Here is a 15,972-nt window from a genome sequence, read left to right on the forward strand (position 1 = left end):
GATAGTGAGTCATATTGGGTCATATTTTACATGATTTATCGTACCTATAAATCATATCAAATCATAACTTATTAAATGATAGACCTTGTAAATTGTATTAATCTATAGTATAACAATGCTCGAGACACAATACAAAATCTTTAGATGTGTTTTCATAGATTTTTTTAACAAATCAACTTACCATTATATATTTTTGCTAATTTTTTATTGTTTTTCATAAATTATATCAAACTGATTTACAAGCAAAACCACAAAACCCACGAACATAATACAATTAGTTATTTCATGGTTCATACCTTTGTAGGCTGTGCCAAAATTGTGAGAGGCAAGTCGTGTTGTGGGTTGGCCCAAAACTTTTTACATGCCTAACCTAAGCGCATCAAATTTATCAGAAAAAACATAGGCCATCTAATTCCAATGTGTGTTTTTTTTTTCATGTGTGCATCAAATTTATCAGAGATAAAGGCCATTTACTGCCAGTCCATTTTTTTCATCCTCTTTCTTTGTCTAAGGTTTTTTGTTTTTGGTCTAACCCAATGGCTTCTTGTTTTACTAGACACTGGGCTTGATGAGCTTCCTCCTCGGTTTGTTTCATTAGCCCATATCTGTACTTAATTAGTGAAATATTGGAATAGAGTTAATAAAATTATATAATTATATACAACTAATTTTAAATACTCAATTAAATACTTAGATAATATATTATTATATAATTAAATAATTCTAAATAAAGGATCAGGGTGTTGCAACTTAGAAAAGTGCTCCTTGGAATTCTTTCAGATAGAAAAGGGGAGTGTTCCATGGCTACGTGCATGTAAGTTGTAAGAAAGCGATAAACTAGAGAAAATAGAGGCCAACATAGCCATAATAAAGTGCTACAGAAGAGCAAGAAAACCTGTTGATCAAATTGTTCTTCCATTTCCCCAAAATCATTTACAGAATCCACTTAAGCATACAGAGATGTAGGGAGCTTCACATATGATAAAGTGAACCATTTTTGCATTTCAATTACTCAATCATACAATCCTTCCTGCTCCCATACATCCACCAGAAAATCAACCATTTCCTGTAATTAAAATTCCAATTAGCAAATAGAAAGAAAAATAAATAAATAAATAGATAAAAAGTATGCAGTTTTTGTAGTATGCATTATCAAATCTGATGACTGGCCCCTTGTGGCAAATGTGGTTTGGTTTATCTCTCCCTTCCTCAAGGAAGAGATATTGAGTTCCTCCTGAGGGTAGAAGTATATTTGGGAGAGGATATCATCTTCCTATTGTGAAGCCTAGCGCTAGAAAAATAAAAGTAAAATGATCTTCTCAGATGACTTACGCTGAGAGGGATGGGCCCGGGAAAAGGATTTTTGGTTCCAAGTAAACTTTCATATGTGGCAGGCCAACTGCATAAACAAAAAGTGAAATATTCAAGAAATCTAAAAGAAAATTGAAGTACAAGGACATTGCATACCGGGAAGTGAAGACATTCAATTATGAAAACCTACATTATCATTTTTCTGCCAACATGCTTATTTACAAATTATACTTATAGCTAGATATGCTCATTTGAAAAGTGCTCCTATTCACCACTGGTCACTGCCAATTTGTTTGTTAGAAAAACAGTATACACGAGGACTAGCTACGTCAAAACAGGAAAGAAATTTTTTTTTTTTGGAAGAAAGTCAGTAGGCAATGACATTTTATTGGCTGGAAGTCGAAGCTTTAGAATTAAAGTTTTTGAATGACATGTAATAAGAGTAGTTAAAGACCTTGATTTAGGTTCCCAACTATGTTGAGTTTCATTCTTTGGCTTGCTATTTCCAATCCATTGACATCTTACTTGATTCCACAGAAGAAGACCTGCAATTAACAATGTTATCAATATCAAATGAATTGATCTAACACATGGAATAGGAAGTGCCACGATCAACCACAGTTAATAACACTTTTGTGAGTGTAATTGACATTAAACAGCTGTAAACTAATTGACCACTAAAACCAAGTCAACTGATGAACAACACCTAATATGCACACAATATTCATAAAAGTTTTCTCCAGCAAAAATTCAAAGTACAACCCATATTTACCAGAAATTGATAAGAAAACTAAAATTAAATATTGTTGAAACTTTCCATGATTAACAAATTCAGAATGGCTGCTTGTGCCATTATTTCCACTGCAGTGATTGAGGGTCTGATTTATGCTGATAGATGAAATGCTTCTCTGGGATTGAACTGCACTGTTTTCCAAATCACATGTGCTTGAGCTCCAAAAATCATCTGATATGGTAGGTTTCTTCACAGTCCGCCCTTGAATTTTCAATCCCTTTGATGGCTCATCCACAGCGATAATTGGGGTGGACTTACTGCAGCACCCAAAGCAACCACTGCACTGTTGCAAGCCAGGTTAAACCATATATGAATATATAAAACACTGTGACAGAAAGTTCAAAAAGAATTGAGTGAGATTGGATTAAAGAGTTAACATTTCAAAAAAAAAAAAAGTGATGGTTATCAACATTTTTCCTTTTCATACATTTTTGCTCTGAAGAAAAAAAGAAAGAATAGGCCCTTAAACTCTATAGTGCCACCAATTCATCAGAGATATCAAAAAAGAATTTACTAACATATAATCAAAACGAGAAAACTACATCTAAATAAAATTAACGGTGCAGTTTCAGAAATATTCAGCAGAAGAAACAATATATTGTTTGAGGCGCAAAAGGGAAAGTTTAAAATTTTGGTTCAGAGTTGGCCCAGTACGACATTGTTAAATTTAGGGGTTGATGAATTGAAGCTTCGATAGAGAAGTAGAGGTGCACAGGAATTACTCAAGAAAATATCAACCAATGTCACAGAAAAGTATTTCATTGTTTAAACAACAAGCGGAAAATGTTCAAAACTATTCATGGAAGCCTAAGTTTTTATTTAACCAGTTAACTATTACTGTTCTGTTCAGTTAACAAGAAAAGGAAAACAAGGCTTGATCTGAACCATAACTCTCTACTCTTTTCCCCTTTTTGGAAATGAACTTTGATCTAGAACAGGTCATATCATGCAGACGGCTTAACTTGTAAAATCAAGCTGCTAAAAGTACAACTCTGCATATTCTTTTCCTAGTAAGAATTAGATTGGAAGAAAAACAGTGCACTAACTTCATTGTATAAGGTTGATCCCTGATGAAACTACTACTTAGAAACATAGATGTGATTAATCTGCTTGTTCCACTTGGGAGGCTGAGACATCCATATTCTCCAACGATCTCAGCATAAGATTAAACTGCCTGACGGTACAGGATAATCCATCTGACCATGATGGATGGATATTAGATATAAAATGATTAGAACATATCAGGCAGATTTACAATCTTTCACAGAGATTCTTAGTTTCGAAGAAATCCCTCTAGAGTCCACATAATATATTACAGTACTTCAAAAAGGGCCTATCAAGAAGCAACCTTAACCTAGATTCTAAAAAATTCTCCAATTTATTCAAAAAGTTTTAAAATTTCAATTTGACTCTAAGAGCCAACTAACCCAAAGAGTTTGATAACCCAGCAGTTTTGTTTTAATTTTTTTCTTCTCAACAAAAAAGAACTGGAGAAAGAAAAAAATTGCGTAATCCTTACTAACTCATACCAACGTATCCGCAATCAAAAAGCAATTGATGCTTTCTTCTCATCACCAGGCAAAATTCTTAACAACAAACCTTCAAACAAAAAATTTGGAATTGTAAATCGCCCACAACAAGAAAACGAAGCCACTTGTTAAGGATGCCGTCAAGTTAAGCTAAGCTCCTTAATAGTCAACGAAAGAAGGCTGCAAAACTTGCATATACTCAACTACCAACAAACTCTTGTTCCATGCAGTTCTAAAAATGAAATTCAAAGCAGGTTTTTTTCCAATTACATGAAATTAAATGGTGAGAAACAGATTTGAACTGAATCGCTTACCCCATGCAAGCGAGAAATTGGCCGATCCAGTCAGTAATGTAAGTGTTTATCATCACCATATATGGCAAGAAGAAACAACGACTGCTGCGACTCGGTTTACCTGAAAAAGGGGCTTTTTGGGTTTTGGCTTTGTTTTTGTTTTTTTTTAATTGATTGACATTGTTGGGTTGCGGGCTGCCGTTTCACACACTTTTCACCACTTGCTTTGGCTGATTGGTTAGTGATTATGACTGATGGTGCTGATAATTAATTAATTAATAGACTGATTAATATTTCCTTTCCTTTTGACCTTAAATCAGAACAACAAAATAAAGGTATAAAGATAAAATATTAATTTTATCATAAAAAAAAAGTTTTAAAAAGAATAAAAAAATAGCCTTTTTACAAATCCAGCTTTTGCTTTTTATTTCTTCTTAATAATCAATAAAGGAACTGTTTAAAGTACAAATTCTATTTAAGTTTGATTCAATTAAGAGATTAAATTAGTTCAATTTTTATAAATTCACTTAATTATTTGGTGAAAAAAAATCACTTATAAATAAGAAAAGGTTGAGGGAGTCAAAGCACACCACCAGACACTAAAACTTATCCTATGACTAGAATGGATATCAAAGCAAGAGAGTTCAATTCGAATAAACAATAACTTCCCTCAAATTTATCGAGTTAATATTAACAATAGATTGAAAAATATTCAATTAGAGTTTAACTCAAATTTATAATTTGAGTCTACTTCAATATACAACTCAGATTTATTATTCAAATTTATGATTTATCTACAAAATGACATCGTTTAATAATTAATTAACATAATTCAAATCGAACTATAAATCAAATTCAAACCGAATCAAGTCATCTACTTAATTTACAAGTTAAACCAAACCCTCTTAACTTAAATTCAATTTGATTCCAAAACAAGTCGAACCTCCCCACTCAAATTTAGTTTAAATTCAAACTAAAAAAATTCAATCTGAACCAAATCAAACTGAGCCGACTTTCGAGTCTAACCCAGCTCGATTCAAGTCCAACACTACCAATGACAAAGAAATATATAACACTAGTAAATTTCAAATTATGTGCTTCCTGTAACTGAAATTTATATCCTGAAGTTTCGCATTTCAAATCATATGTGTTAGACATATTTATGTATCTGCCACCGATCAAGAGTCAGAAAAATCACCATTAATACCTATAAAAATCTCTCCACCTCCACCTCTTGCTGCATTTCACCACTCCCCTTCAACAATCAAATCCCTGAACATGATTGTTCTTCCTTCTTCAACATTTTGAAAGATGAGAACACTTGTTCATTTCTAAGAGTAGTAATGTTGGCATGCATGATCATTCATCAGCAATGCCAGAGAATAGGCTCAATGTAAGTAAATGTGCAACTATGCTAAAACAGCCAAATTTTAACCAGACTTAATTGTAATATGATCAAAGAAACCATTCACTAATGTATCAATGGTATTCCCTGTTTCTCTTATGCAGATTACAAGAGTTGTTTCTTCAGTATAACATCTTCCCTCAGTAACAACATGGTGATTTATGAGTATGCCAAGATAAGTCAAAATTTGAAAAGAGAGATCAAATTAAGACACGATAAAGTAAAGCTGAAAACTATGGTTACGTATTCAAAAGCCTAAAAAACTCGATTTTAAAGCTATTTTCCCTGTTTAAAGAGAAGAGATGCCAGGTTGGCCCTCCATCCATATATCAGTGATGGCTCATGTTTTTTGGGCATCAGAGCAGCCAGCCCCGTCTGGAAGCTCTGAGTGGGTGCAATCTCCTGCTTGGCTTTTGTTTCCATAAACCTGAAAAAGATACCAAGAAGAATATTACAAATATTAATATCTTTTTCTTTTAATAAATAAATGAATTACTGGCACAGTTAATTAAAAAGCTATGGTTATATATTCCAGAAAGAGTATATCAATTATAAGGCTACTATAGGCTAGCATACTGCACTTTGCAACTAAGAAGATAATCATAGGCACACTTTAAGAATATTCTATGTAAATATTTGCAAACAATATCAGAAAAAAAATTTTGACCCGTGATCATAAATAGGAATCTACAATCTAAACTGAAAGGGGAAAAAAAAAAAACCAAGTCATAATAAAGAAAATGGCAGAGGTCCCAAGGCATTAAAATTCCACCCACCGACTTAATATTTTTGGCAACCATTTATTTCATCTCCACCCACCGACTAACAACAACACAAACTAAATTCTATTGCAAGCAATAGAATACACATTAAGAATATTCCAGAATGTGTTGAGACTAATATATGTTAATAATAACTACAAAAAATAAAGGAAAATTTATTGAAACCTTGAATAATCATAAATCAAATATCAACTGTTTCCAAAATTGAGTGGAATTTGCAGCTCTAAACTCATGTATAAATGAAGGCATTAGCCTTGTGATAGCTAAAGAGTCCACAAGCTCAATAACCATCACATCAGCTAAAAGGCATTTAATATGAAAAGGCCTCACACAATTCAACTCAGCTTTGAAAAAAAAAAGCAATTACACAGATATTTATGTATGACACAGATTTTTGGCCACAATTCGAACCCAAGGCTGTAGCCTCAATTAATGACCGCAGGTAGAGTTCCGCAAGTGATAAGGAGTTTACACAACCAGGTGTCTCTCCACAGAATGGAAATATAGAGAAGAAACACCAGAGCATGCCAAATTTTGTTCATTTCCATGAACGTGGAGACCTTTTTTACAGGACATAACAAAGGGGCAATTCCAGAAACCCATTTAATATTCAATTCTACTCTACCATAACTAATAAAATAATTTTATTGTCACCTTCAAACAAGTCTTGTTACTTTGATCAATATAATGAACAAAAGAATAATTCAAACTATACAATTTTCATCTTCCAAGATGAAAAGAACTTTACTAAATTTGAAAAGTAAAACGAGAGATTATAGATGCATATATTGCCATGGAAAACAAACAATGAGAGGAACATAAAAGTTGAGTAAGATACAATGAGGTATTGCAAACTGAGAAAGAATGATTAAGACAACATACATGGATGGGATCGGTCCTTCATTTGCAAACGTTGACATTCCTTGTCGTTGCTTGTGCTTAGGATTAGAAGAGCAAATTATATATACACGTCCACGACGTTTTACTGTCTTACAAAATTCACACATCTTCTTTACTGATGATCGCACCTTCATTGTTACTGAAACTAAAAATGAAGTCATCAGATTATATATCTCCATACATTTAAACAGTTATAATGCTTCAATTCAAGCAATAGTTGCCATAAATTGCTCTTCCCTATTCATGGTGCCCACATGGATTTCAAAATTCCCACTGAAAATTCGACATTACCACATTTCCTACCGCAAACACAACAAAGAATACTCATATATAAATATAATCCAAAGCCATTTGCCCATCTCATTCCCCAAACTTAAGCTTAATTTCTCAGTACATAATTGTAGTTATCGCAACAAGTCTAAATTATTCTATATATTCACCACAAAATATGGAAAAAAGAAAAAAAAGCTAACATATATGTTGGTCTCTAGCCCTAAAGCAGTTTGCTTTGAATTATCCCATCATATGAAATGGTTAACAATTCGAAGGACGCAAATAAACAAACTGTAAACACCGTTTAGAATCACAAAAGTTAGCACATCAGTATTATTCTTTAACTATAAAAAAAAAAAAAAAGGAAACCCTATCGTATTAAAGGCATTAACAGATAGTTAAATAGAACTTTAAAATTTTTTATGCAACATGTTGACTGAAATTCACTCAAGATCGTGCATGCAATTATACACAGTACCTGCTCTGGTTTCTGAGTAGACGGCTGGCACTGGAGTCTGGTTTCGGCAAAATTTACCTGTTTCTTTGATGGTAAAGAGGCGGTGCTTAGGGTTGGCTCTTGAGCTGGGCCGATCATAGGCAATTTTAAGCGTAAGTACAAAGAGCCCAATACATACATTTGTTTGGGTCATCTCACTTCAAAATCCACTACGTTGTATCCTCTTTATATATATATATATATATATACACACATAAAAAATTACTTATCTTAACTTTGCGTATTCTTGCACCCAAATCTCATTCAAATGGTGTAATTATGGTTTGTGCAATTTTTAATATCAATAATTTAATGTTAGAAAGAGAAAGTTCTTCTTGTTGCTTTCACCAGTTATTTTCAACAATAAAACCACCAAATAGAAGAATCATTCGATCAATAATTATTGTTAGTTGTGCTAATGACGAAAGACAGTTATGGTTGAGCACCTCTCTCGTTCCTAGAAAACCAATCATCATAAAATCTAAACGACAATATATTACACCTTCATAAATGGCACACGAAAACGTTAGTCTAATTGACGTTATCCAAAAACACATTCAATAAATTGATAATGTTACCCCAATAGCACATGTAAGGGCACTAGTTCCACCATCAGCAACTTATGAGAGATCTTATACTTTTTATCAATGATTTAAAAATCAAACCAAACCGATCGTTTCAATCGGTTGAACCAAAATTTGATTTAAAGTTCAGTCTGATTAATATAAAAAATCGATTTTGTCATTAATTCAATTAAATCTGATCAAAAATTGGGTTTATCGTAGTTATACAATAACTATAATATTTTATCGTAGTTAAAAAATGGTTTGATAGCGTAGCCATTCCCTTTTTACATTAGTTAAAAAGAACAAAACGTTATAGATTTTGATTGACCAGAAAGGCCTGAAATATTTTTAAATTCTAGATGTTCAAATATTGTATTAAACAAGCAATGTTAGAAATGTTCCAACATATGAACATGGCATCTCGTCACCACTAATAAAGTACACAAAAATTATTTAGCAGCTTAATTAATTAGTAATTAATTTGGCTGATCCTTATCTCAAGCCGCCCACGTTTGCCCTTTCAACGTTGCCAACTTGAGGGGCATTCCATGGCTCTACCCACCAGTCCCCACTATGTATAAACAAATTTATTCATCCACTCTTTATATGATAATACATGATTAGATTTTTTTAATTAAAAAATAATATAATTATATTACTTAATCATAAATTATTATTTTAATTTATATAAATAAATTAATAATAATAGTTTTATTTTTTATAATAAAGTATCAATTAGGGATGATAACAAAGAGGGGTTGGAGGTAATCTCAACTCTTATTCTCCGTTTTCTTCCCGTATTTTGTAGAAAAAAATCATATATTCGTACTCTTAAAATACAATATAAATATATTAACTAATAAAAATAATTAAAATTAAAATTAACCCACTATTTTAAATATCATAAATATTATATATTAACCACTTTAATATACATAATAAAAATATAAATAAATTTAGAAAATATAAATAGTCTAAAATTATAAAGATATATTAGTATTTTAAAGAAATATATTAATATAAATAAATAAAGACAGGGACAAGAACGTGAACAAGAGCGGAAGCGAGATAGAGAAGGGATACATGTATTCTTATATCTTATTACAAGAATATTTTTCATCTTAATCTCTTTACATTTTTTATTTTTATCAGAAAATATTTTTTCCCATTAAAGTTAAAAACTCTATATTCAGACCGAAATTACCACTTTATCAACCCATGTAAACAAACAAGATTACCATTAAAGCTAATATAAGATGTCGTCATTTGATTGCTTCTTTACAAATAAAGTAGCTTTGTGGGAAAGAAGAATGAGGTAAGAGGCTGGGCGACATCACAAATTTAGTATTAAATAATGCATTTATATATTGACTAACTGTAAGCAATGGCCACTTAAAAAGAACCCTTTGCTTCTTAAAAGTTAACTCCTCCTCTATACATATAAAAATAAGATATAATATTAAAGTTTGGTGAGTGAGGTCAGGAAGAAAATGAAAGTTTCATGTAACTTTTCATCGAAGTTTCATGTAATTTTTTGGGCCAAACGACTATGTCCCACCCAAGGTATGCGCTTTTATCAAGTTTCTTACTCATTAACTTTGAAAATATCATTTACCCACTCGTGATCAGTTAAAATTAACGGTTTCAAGAGTAAAATCGTCATTTTGTCTGTATTATTAAAAATAAACTTAAATTTGATTTTATTTTTTCCTCTAAACCCTAAAAATTAACAATTTTCCCCAACCTAAGTTTTAAGAAACTACATTTTCCCCCCTAGGGTTTTCAATTTTCTGAGTTAGTTTTCTGGTGTCGTTTCTTCCTCTCCGGTGACCTCCAGGCCACTCATCTTCCTCTCTGGCGCAGCCTCCTTTCGACGGTTGTCCTGGAACTTGTCGTCGACGAAGATGACTTGTCTTCGTCGAGACAAAGAGTCGTCTTCGACCAGAGACGAAGATGGGGTCTTCGTCGTCAACGAAGACCTTGTCTTCGTCTCTGGACGAAGATGATTCGTCTTCGTCTCGAGGAAAAAGACTCGACGACTGTGCCTAGCATAATCGTTGGAAGGAGGCCACGTCGGAGAGGAAGAGGAGTCGTCTGGGGGTCGTCGGAGAGAAAGAAATGGTGCTAGAAAACTAACTCTAAAAAATTAAAAACCCTAAGGGGGAAAACACTATTTTTTAAAACTTGGGTTGGGAAAAGTTTTAGTTTTTAAAATTTTAAGAAAAAAAATGAGATAAATTTTTCAGGGGTTAGAGTTCCGTTAAATTTAACTGGCTACGGGTGGGTAAATGATATTTTCAATGTTAATAGGGGGAAACTTGATAAAAATGCATACTTTGGGTGGGAAATAGTCGTTTGGCCAATTTTTTGTTACGGAGTGTGGCTGGTTTTCACATCCACCGTGGCCTCTACTTCTACCTATTAATATTTACTTGGCCTCCTAATCAAGATGCTTAAAATTAGTATTGGGGTTTAATCAAATTAAGAACGAAGGATTATGTCACCAAAGACAAGAGTGAGTTTTAATGAATAAAATCATATGTATAAATAAATCTCATTAATTTATCTATACGGACGGGATAATAAATTATAACATGTGATTTGATAATATAATTAATTATTTTTTTATTTACTTTAAAATATTATTCAATTACATTTTATAATATCATATTGTATAGATAAATTAGGAAAATTTATTTGTAAGGCCAAAAAACTTATTCCCATCTAAGGTTTGTTGCATCCTCAAACTGATACCTATTAAATATTGAAAACTCAAACTCCTACTAATGGGTTGATAAAACTAATAGAATCAATTAGTTTAAAGGTAAAATTGTTATTTAATCAATAATATGATAAAAATAATAAAATACTAACCATTTGTCTCCTTAATTTAGAAAATTAATAATTTTTCTCAAAATTAAATTTTAAAATATTATATTTTTTTCTATGATTTTTTTCTCTCCTTCGTCTATTCTAGTGCTATTTATGATTGACTTTTTCTCTCTCTTTTTCTTCCCTTTTTTTGAAGTTGATTTCACACAAAATAATTTATTTTTTTATTTTATTAATTTTAATAATATATAAATAAAATTTTTAATTTTTAATAATTAACTAAAACTAGAGTATCCATACAACAAACCGTTAAGTGGGAATAAGTCTTTTGGCCTATTTGCAGTGTTTCAATGTTTGCCAAATTCACAATCAATCAAACCAAGTAATTATTGACCAAGGTTGGCCCAGTGCCATAGAATTCATGCAGGTTTATCATGACGTTAAAAGCAAGTAAGAATATATTCAAACAATAATCATTATGTTTTTTATTTTTAAATAAATAAAAATAAATGGAGAAGAAAAAATGTAAAAGAATTATATTTTACATGTCATCAAGTTAGTTGTGGGCCTTTATGGAGAAAAATATTCAATTTAAGATCGGGACGAAGACCGACACAAACACGATTGTTAATTGGGTGATTTCATTTTTTAAGGATCCAATAACCCTATTTGAGATAGGTCATTATATTGAGATTAAATTACTCATATTAAATAAAATAAATTTTAAATTTAATAACTGATCTTATAATTATTGAACCAAATAAGTTAAAAATTTGATTTTGACATATTATTAGAAGAGATTTGAGTCGATAATAATATTTTCAATGACAAAAATATCCTTAAACAAAATTTTACTACATTGTGTGAGCATTTTTATAAACAAAATTTTATTTGATTGACACTTAATTTCTCTATATATTTCATTTGACACAAGCAATTTTTTTTCTTCCTCCCAACATTATGCTTTTTCATCGTCTTGATTCAATCTCCTTCCAAAGCAAGCTTTTCTCAATTCAATTCAAAATACCCTATGTTGATCTGACTATTATAGATCATTAACGAGGCTTCTAACCAATTCATGGATGCTTAACTCAAATTCACTACTATGTAACATAAATCTGACAATAAAACAACTACTAAACAACACAAATCCGTTTAAAAATTTTAAAAAAAATCTAAATTTGGCCATCGAAACATTGACCAACAACATACAAACATCAACCATAATCATTAATCAGTAATACACAATACGACATAATCTCCCTTTGTGCATGCCATTCAACACAAACGTGGTATTCTCCAAATCGTAATACCTTCACACGAGTTGTGCTTTAGCAACTTGATCTCGTTGGTTATGATATTCATCGGTTATATCTTTTTCGAGCTTCAATTCTTCTTTGAAGAGAATGGTTTTGTTTGAGTAATTATAGGATGAAGAATGTAAGAGATTGACCACAATAAGGAAAACTACTTCAAGGGATTTTCAATTTATTAAAAGGTTATAATTAAAACCAAAACTGGTCATTAAAAAAATAAATCAAAACTTACCCCATATAGATCAATTCCAATTAAGAATTGAAAGTGAAATGTCAGACACTCGATAATTTTGGTTTTTTGGGGCACCTATGCTCCCCTCTAATAAATTAATTATTTTTATATAAAAAACAATTGTGAGGTAGTTGGTTCGAAATTGGGTTTTGTCGAATGGGGGAAGGTTGGGGCAACTAACCTTCTCGAATGTCATGAACATAAATGTACTTCCCATTCAATATTGAAATAAAATTGAATAACAAACAAAAGGAAAGCAATACGGGACACACAACACAATCACCCCACAAGCAACAAAAAAAAACCATTATTTTCTAAATATCAAAACCCACTCCCAAATATAAAACGACAAGGAGGAAGTTGAATCGAAACAGAATCTACTCCAACATTGGTGCAACTCCCTCCCCACCTATTATTTAAGTTAAAAATATTAAAAAATTAAAAATTTATCTAATTTTTTTAATTTAAAATTTACGGTTTTTTAACTCATCAAAAAAGGTAAATTTAACTTTTTTTAGTTAATTTTTTTTTTTTACCGAGCTTTAGTGTGGGAATAAGTTTTTTTTTTTTTTTAAACACTTGTTCCTTGTGCTTCCACGTCAAATACTCCTTACTAAAGTCTTCAAATGACGATTCGTATAGCCCATGTAATCTGACTCTTTACTTAATTTATCAGCAAATTAATTTCATTGGTTCACTCAATGATATTTAGGACCCAGAGCGACCATTTTAATTGGTTTTGAAGCTGTTGCCGACGGAATTAACGAATAAAGAAAGAGTTGGTTGGGTTTTGGATGGATGGATGAAAGAAAAAGTGTGGGGGATGACGGACCAGGAAGCAGCCTATCACATTGCTCTGTTCACGTATTAAGAGGATGAACATTCTTGTAGCCTCCAGACGCCTGTGTCCTTCCTGCTATATTTATTTCTAACAATTCATTCATTATGTACAAGACACAATTCAATACCATGTACCAACTTGTTTAGTGATAATTTAACTCTTAATTAATCATATTGAATTAGAGATGGTAATGGATTGAATAGGTTCAAATATCTTAATACCCGTTTCTGTCCCGTAGGACAATTTTTCCCTTTTCTTATCCGATCCTTAGTACAAGAAAGATAGAAAACTTTCATCTTGACCTTATAAGAAAATTTCTCTCTTTTACTCATTTATATGGGAAAAATTTTATGTACTTTTTTTTCTTATCTTTGTTAGAATAATTTTGAAATAGTAATGAGATATTAAAATATATTTGTAATAATTTAAATTATTAAAGATAATTCAATATATAAAAGTTTAAAATAATAGAAAGGACGAAATTGAGATGAGATGGTTTAAATATATAGTTTTACCCATCTTATTTTTTATTGGAAAAATTTTAATTAATCTCATTGTTATCCTCATTCTCGTCTTTATTGAAAATTTTTTTCATTGTCGTCTTCATCCTTATCTTTATTAGAAATTCTTCTCTCCTACAAAGGTCAAATTTTGTAGACCGAATAGCCATCTCAATATTGAAGTTACGATTTTGACCTTCCATAACATGTTCCTTCGACTATAAACTAACAGTGACTTCTTTTCTAACCATGAATTTGATTGGTACGCAGCGCGAGCATCACCAAACAAACAAACTAGTAAAAAGTAAAAAGTAAAAGATGATGAAGATAATATTAATTGAAATTCACTTTGTGAATAAAACTCAAGAAGTCAGCCCATAAAAAGGGGTCTAAGAAGATTATACTAACCAGTTTCCTTCTTCGAGAAGATTTATCCACTCGGTAATTTTTCTGCAGATAGAACCGAGCTTGTGGGTCCATTACCGTCCTCAAATTTCAACATTTTCAAAGAAAATAAATGTACAAAAACAGGCTACACAATTAGACAGAGGCTAAGAAAAAACTGACAGGAAAATTATACAGATATTGTACATGAATTTGATCAATCAGTAGGAGTAACCCAATCGTTGAACCCCACGATCTCTGAGAATTCCGTTGTACAGAGCCACCCGATTTGCAGGCATTCCTCCGGTCTTCTTGAACTCCGATGTTGACGACGATGAAGATGAAGAAACTCTACTTAGAACTTGCCTCCTGAACTCTTTTCCATTTCCTCTTGGATCCACAACATCTTCTGCAAACTGCACTCTCTTCTTCTTCTTCTTCTTTCCCTTTTTCCCCTCTGTAAAAAAGATCAACAGCTCAACATAAACATAAAAATTAATAGAAGAATTCTCTATTTCATAAGCATATGAGTGATTTACCTGTAGAAATACAAGATCGTAGAACTTGCACTTGCGAGGAGTCATGAGGAATCCGATCAAGGGGAAATTGGGTTGTTGGGGATGACTTCTGCAGGCGAAACGCCAGAAGAATTACTGTGCCGGAAACAGCAGCCATGGCGGTGGCTAAAACTACTCCTTGAGAGCTCAATATTGAAGACATAGAGAAGATGAAAAAATTTTCGAAGAAAAAGGTGAAAATGAGAAGGTGGGTTTGGGTCTTTACACGGGAACATGGATAAATAAGAAGTGAAAAACACAAAATGTGAATAAATAATTATAAAAATTAAATCAAACGGGTCATTAATTTTAATATTTTTTTTCTCGGGAAAGTCAGGATGATTTTTACCTTCCCTTTTTTTAATCTTTTTACAGATTAATGGCGTCATTAATATTTAATTATTTTTAACCAAATTTGTAAATTCTAACCATGTGTTTTGGCACAGTAACTCGATGACTTTTGCCCGTGCACCGCACGGCAGTCCTTCGGCGAGGTCGCCTCCGTTTCTTGTTTTGTACGCCTACGCTGCATACAAGAATATTATTTTGTCACTTTATCATTATCCACATTTCAGCCGTCTGCGGCCGCGCGTGGTGTTACACTCCGGTCAAGGTTTTCTATTAATTCCTGTTATTTTGGATAACACTTCGAAAAAATTATTAATGGTTGGTATCAATATGCGTTATTTGGTTCTAGTACATTATTTTGTTTTTGGTTTTCGAAGAAAACCCTCACCTACTTTTGAAAAATAGCAAAGTCTATGAAATAATAATAGGCCAAAAGTGAGATTCCCACCCAAGGTTTGTTGAATTTACAAAGTTTCACATGTTAATTTTAAAAAACTCAAACATAAAATTTGTTATTAGAATTAAGATAAAAATATTATTTAGTTAAAAATATTAAAAAATAAAAATTTATCACATTTTCTTTTTTGGTTTAAAAATTTAATAATTTATTCCTA

At 31.7% G+C, this 15,972-nt stretch overlaps 3 protein-coding genes across 5 annotated transcripts; all 3 read right to left on the reverse strand.

Annotated features, from left to right (window-relative positions):
- Positions 1-898: 898 nt before the first annotated feature.
- Positions 899-4,121, reverse strand: LOC123200034. 2 transcript variants are annotated; one of them, XM_044615118.1, is made up of 5 exons: positions 3,948-4,121; positions 2,084-2,382; positions 1,766-1,856; positions 1,333-1,399; positions 899-1,066 (listed from the first exon to the last, which is right to left on the reverse strand). In XM_044615118.1, the coding sequence occupies exons 1-5, from the start codon at positions 4,004-4,006 to the stop codon at positions 1,013-1,015; spliced, it is 570 nt and encodes a 189-aa protein (XP_044471053.1). In that variant the 5' UTR covers positions 4,007-4,121; the 3' UTR covers positions 899-1,012. The 2 variants fall into 2 exon arrangements, with proteins under 2 accessions (XP_044471053.1, XP_044471054.1); XM_044615119.1 differs by having other exon boundaries at positions 2,129-2,382; positions 3,948-4,111.
- A 1,257-nt stretch (positions 4,122-5,378) lies between these two features.
- On the reverse strand, positions 5,379-7,922 carry LOC123200156. Of its 2 annotated transcripts, none has more exons than XM_044615299.1 (3): positions 7,765-7,922; positions 6,996-7,152; positions 5,379-5,758 (listed from the first exon to the last, which is right to left on the reverse strand). In XM_044615299.1, exons 2-3 carry the CDS (start codon positions 7,145-7,147, stop codon positions 5,608-5,610), a joined length of 303 nt encoding a protein of 100 aa, XP_044471234.1. In that variant the 5' UTR covers positions 7,148-7,152; positions 7,765-7,922; the 3' UTR covers positions 5,379-5,607. The 2 variants fall into 2 exon arrangements, with proteins under 2 accessions (XP_044471234.1, XP_044471233.1); XM_044615298.1 differs by having other exon boundaries at positions 6,996-7,158; positions 7,765-7,911.
- A 6,466-nt stretch (positions 7,923-14,388) lies between these two features.
- LOC123200362 lies at positions 14,389-15,259 on the reverse strand. The gene is made up of 2 exons (XM_044615533.1): positions 14,993-15,259; positions 14,389-14,910 (listed from the first exon to the last, which is right to left on the reverse strand). The coding sequence occupies exons 1-2, from the start codon at positions 15,171-15,173 to the stop codon at positions 14,675-14,677; spliced, it is 417 nt and encodes a 138-aa protein (XP_044471468.1). The 5' UTR covers positions 15,174-15,259; the 3' UTR covers positions 14,389-14,674.
- Between the last annotated feature and the right edge of the window lie 713 nt (positions 15,260-15,972).

Source organism: Mangifera indica, chromosome 17, assembly GCF_011075055.1.
Source record: "Mangifera indica cultivar Alphonso chromosome 17, CATAS_Mindica_2.1, whole genome shotgun sequence".
NCBI classification, from domain to species: Eukaryota; Viridiplantae; Streptophyta; class Magnoliopsida; order Sapindales; family Anacardiaceae; genus Mangifera; species Mangifera indica.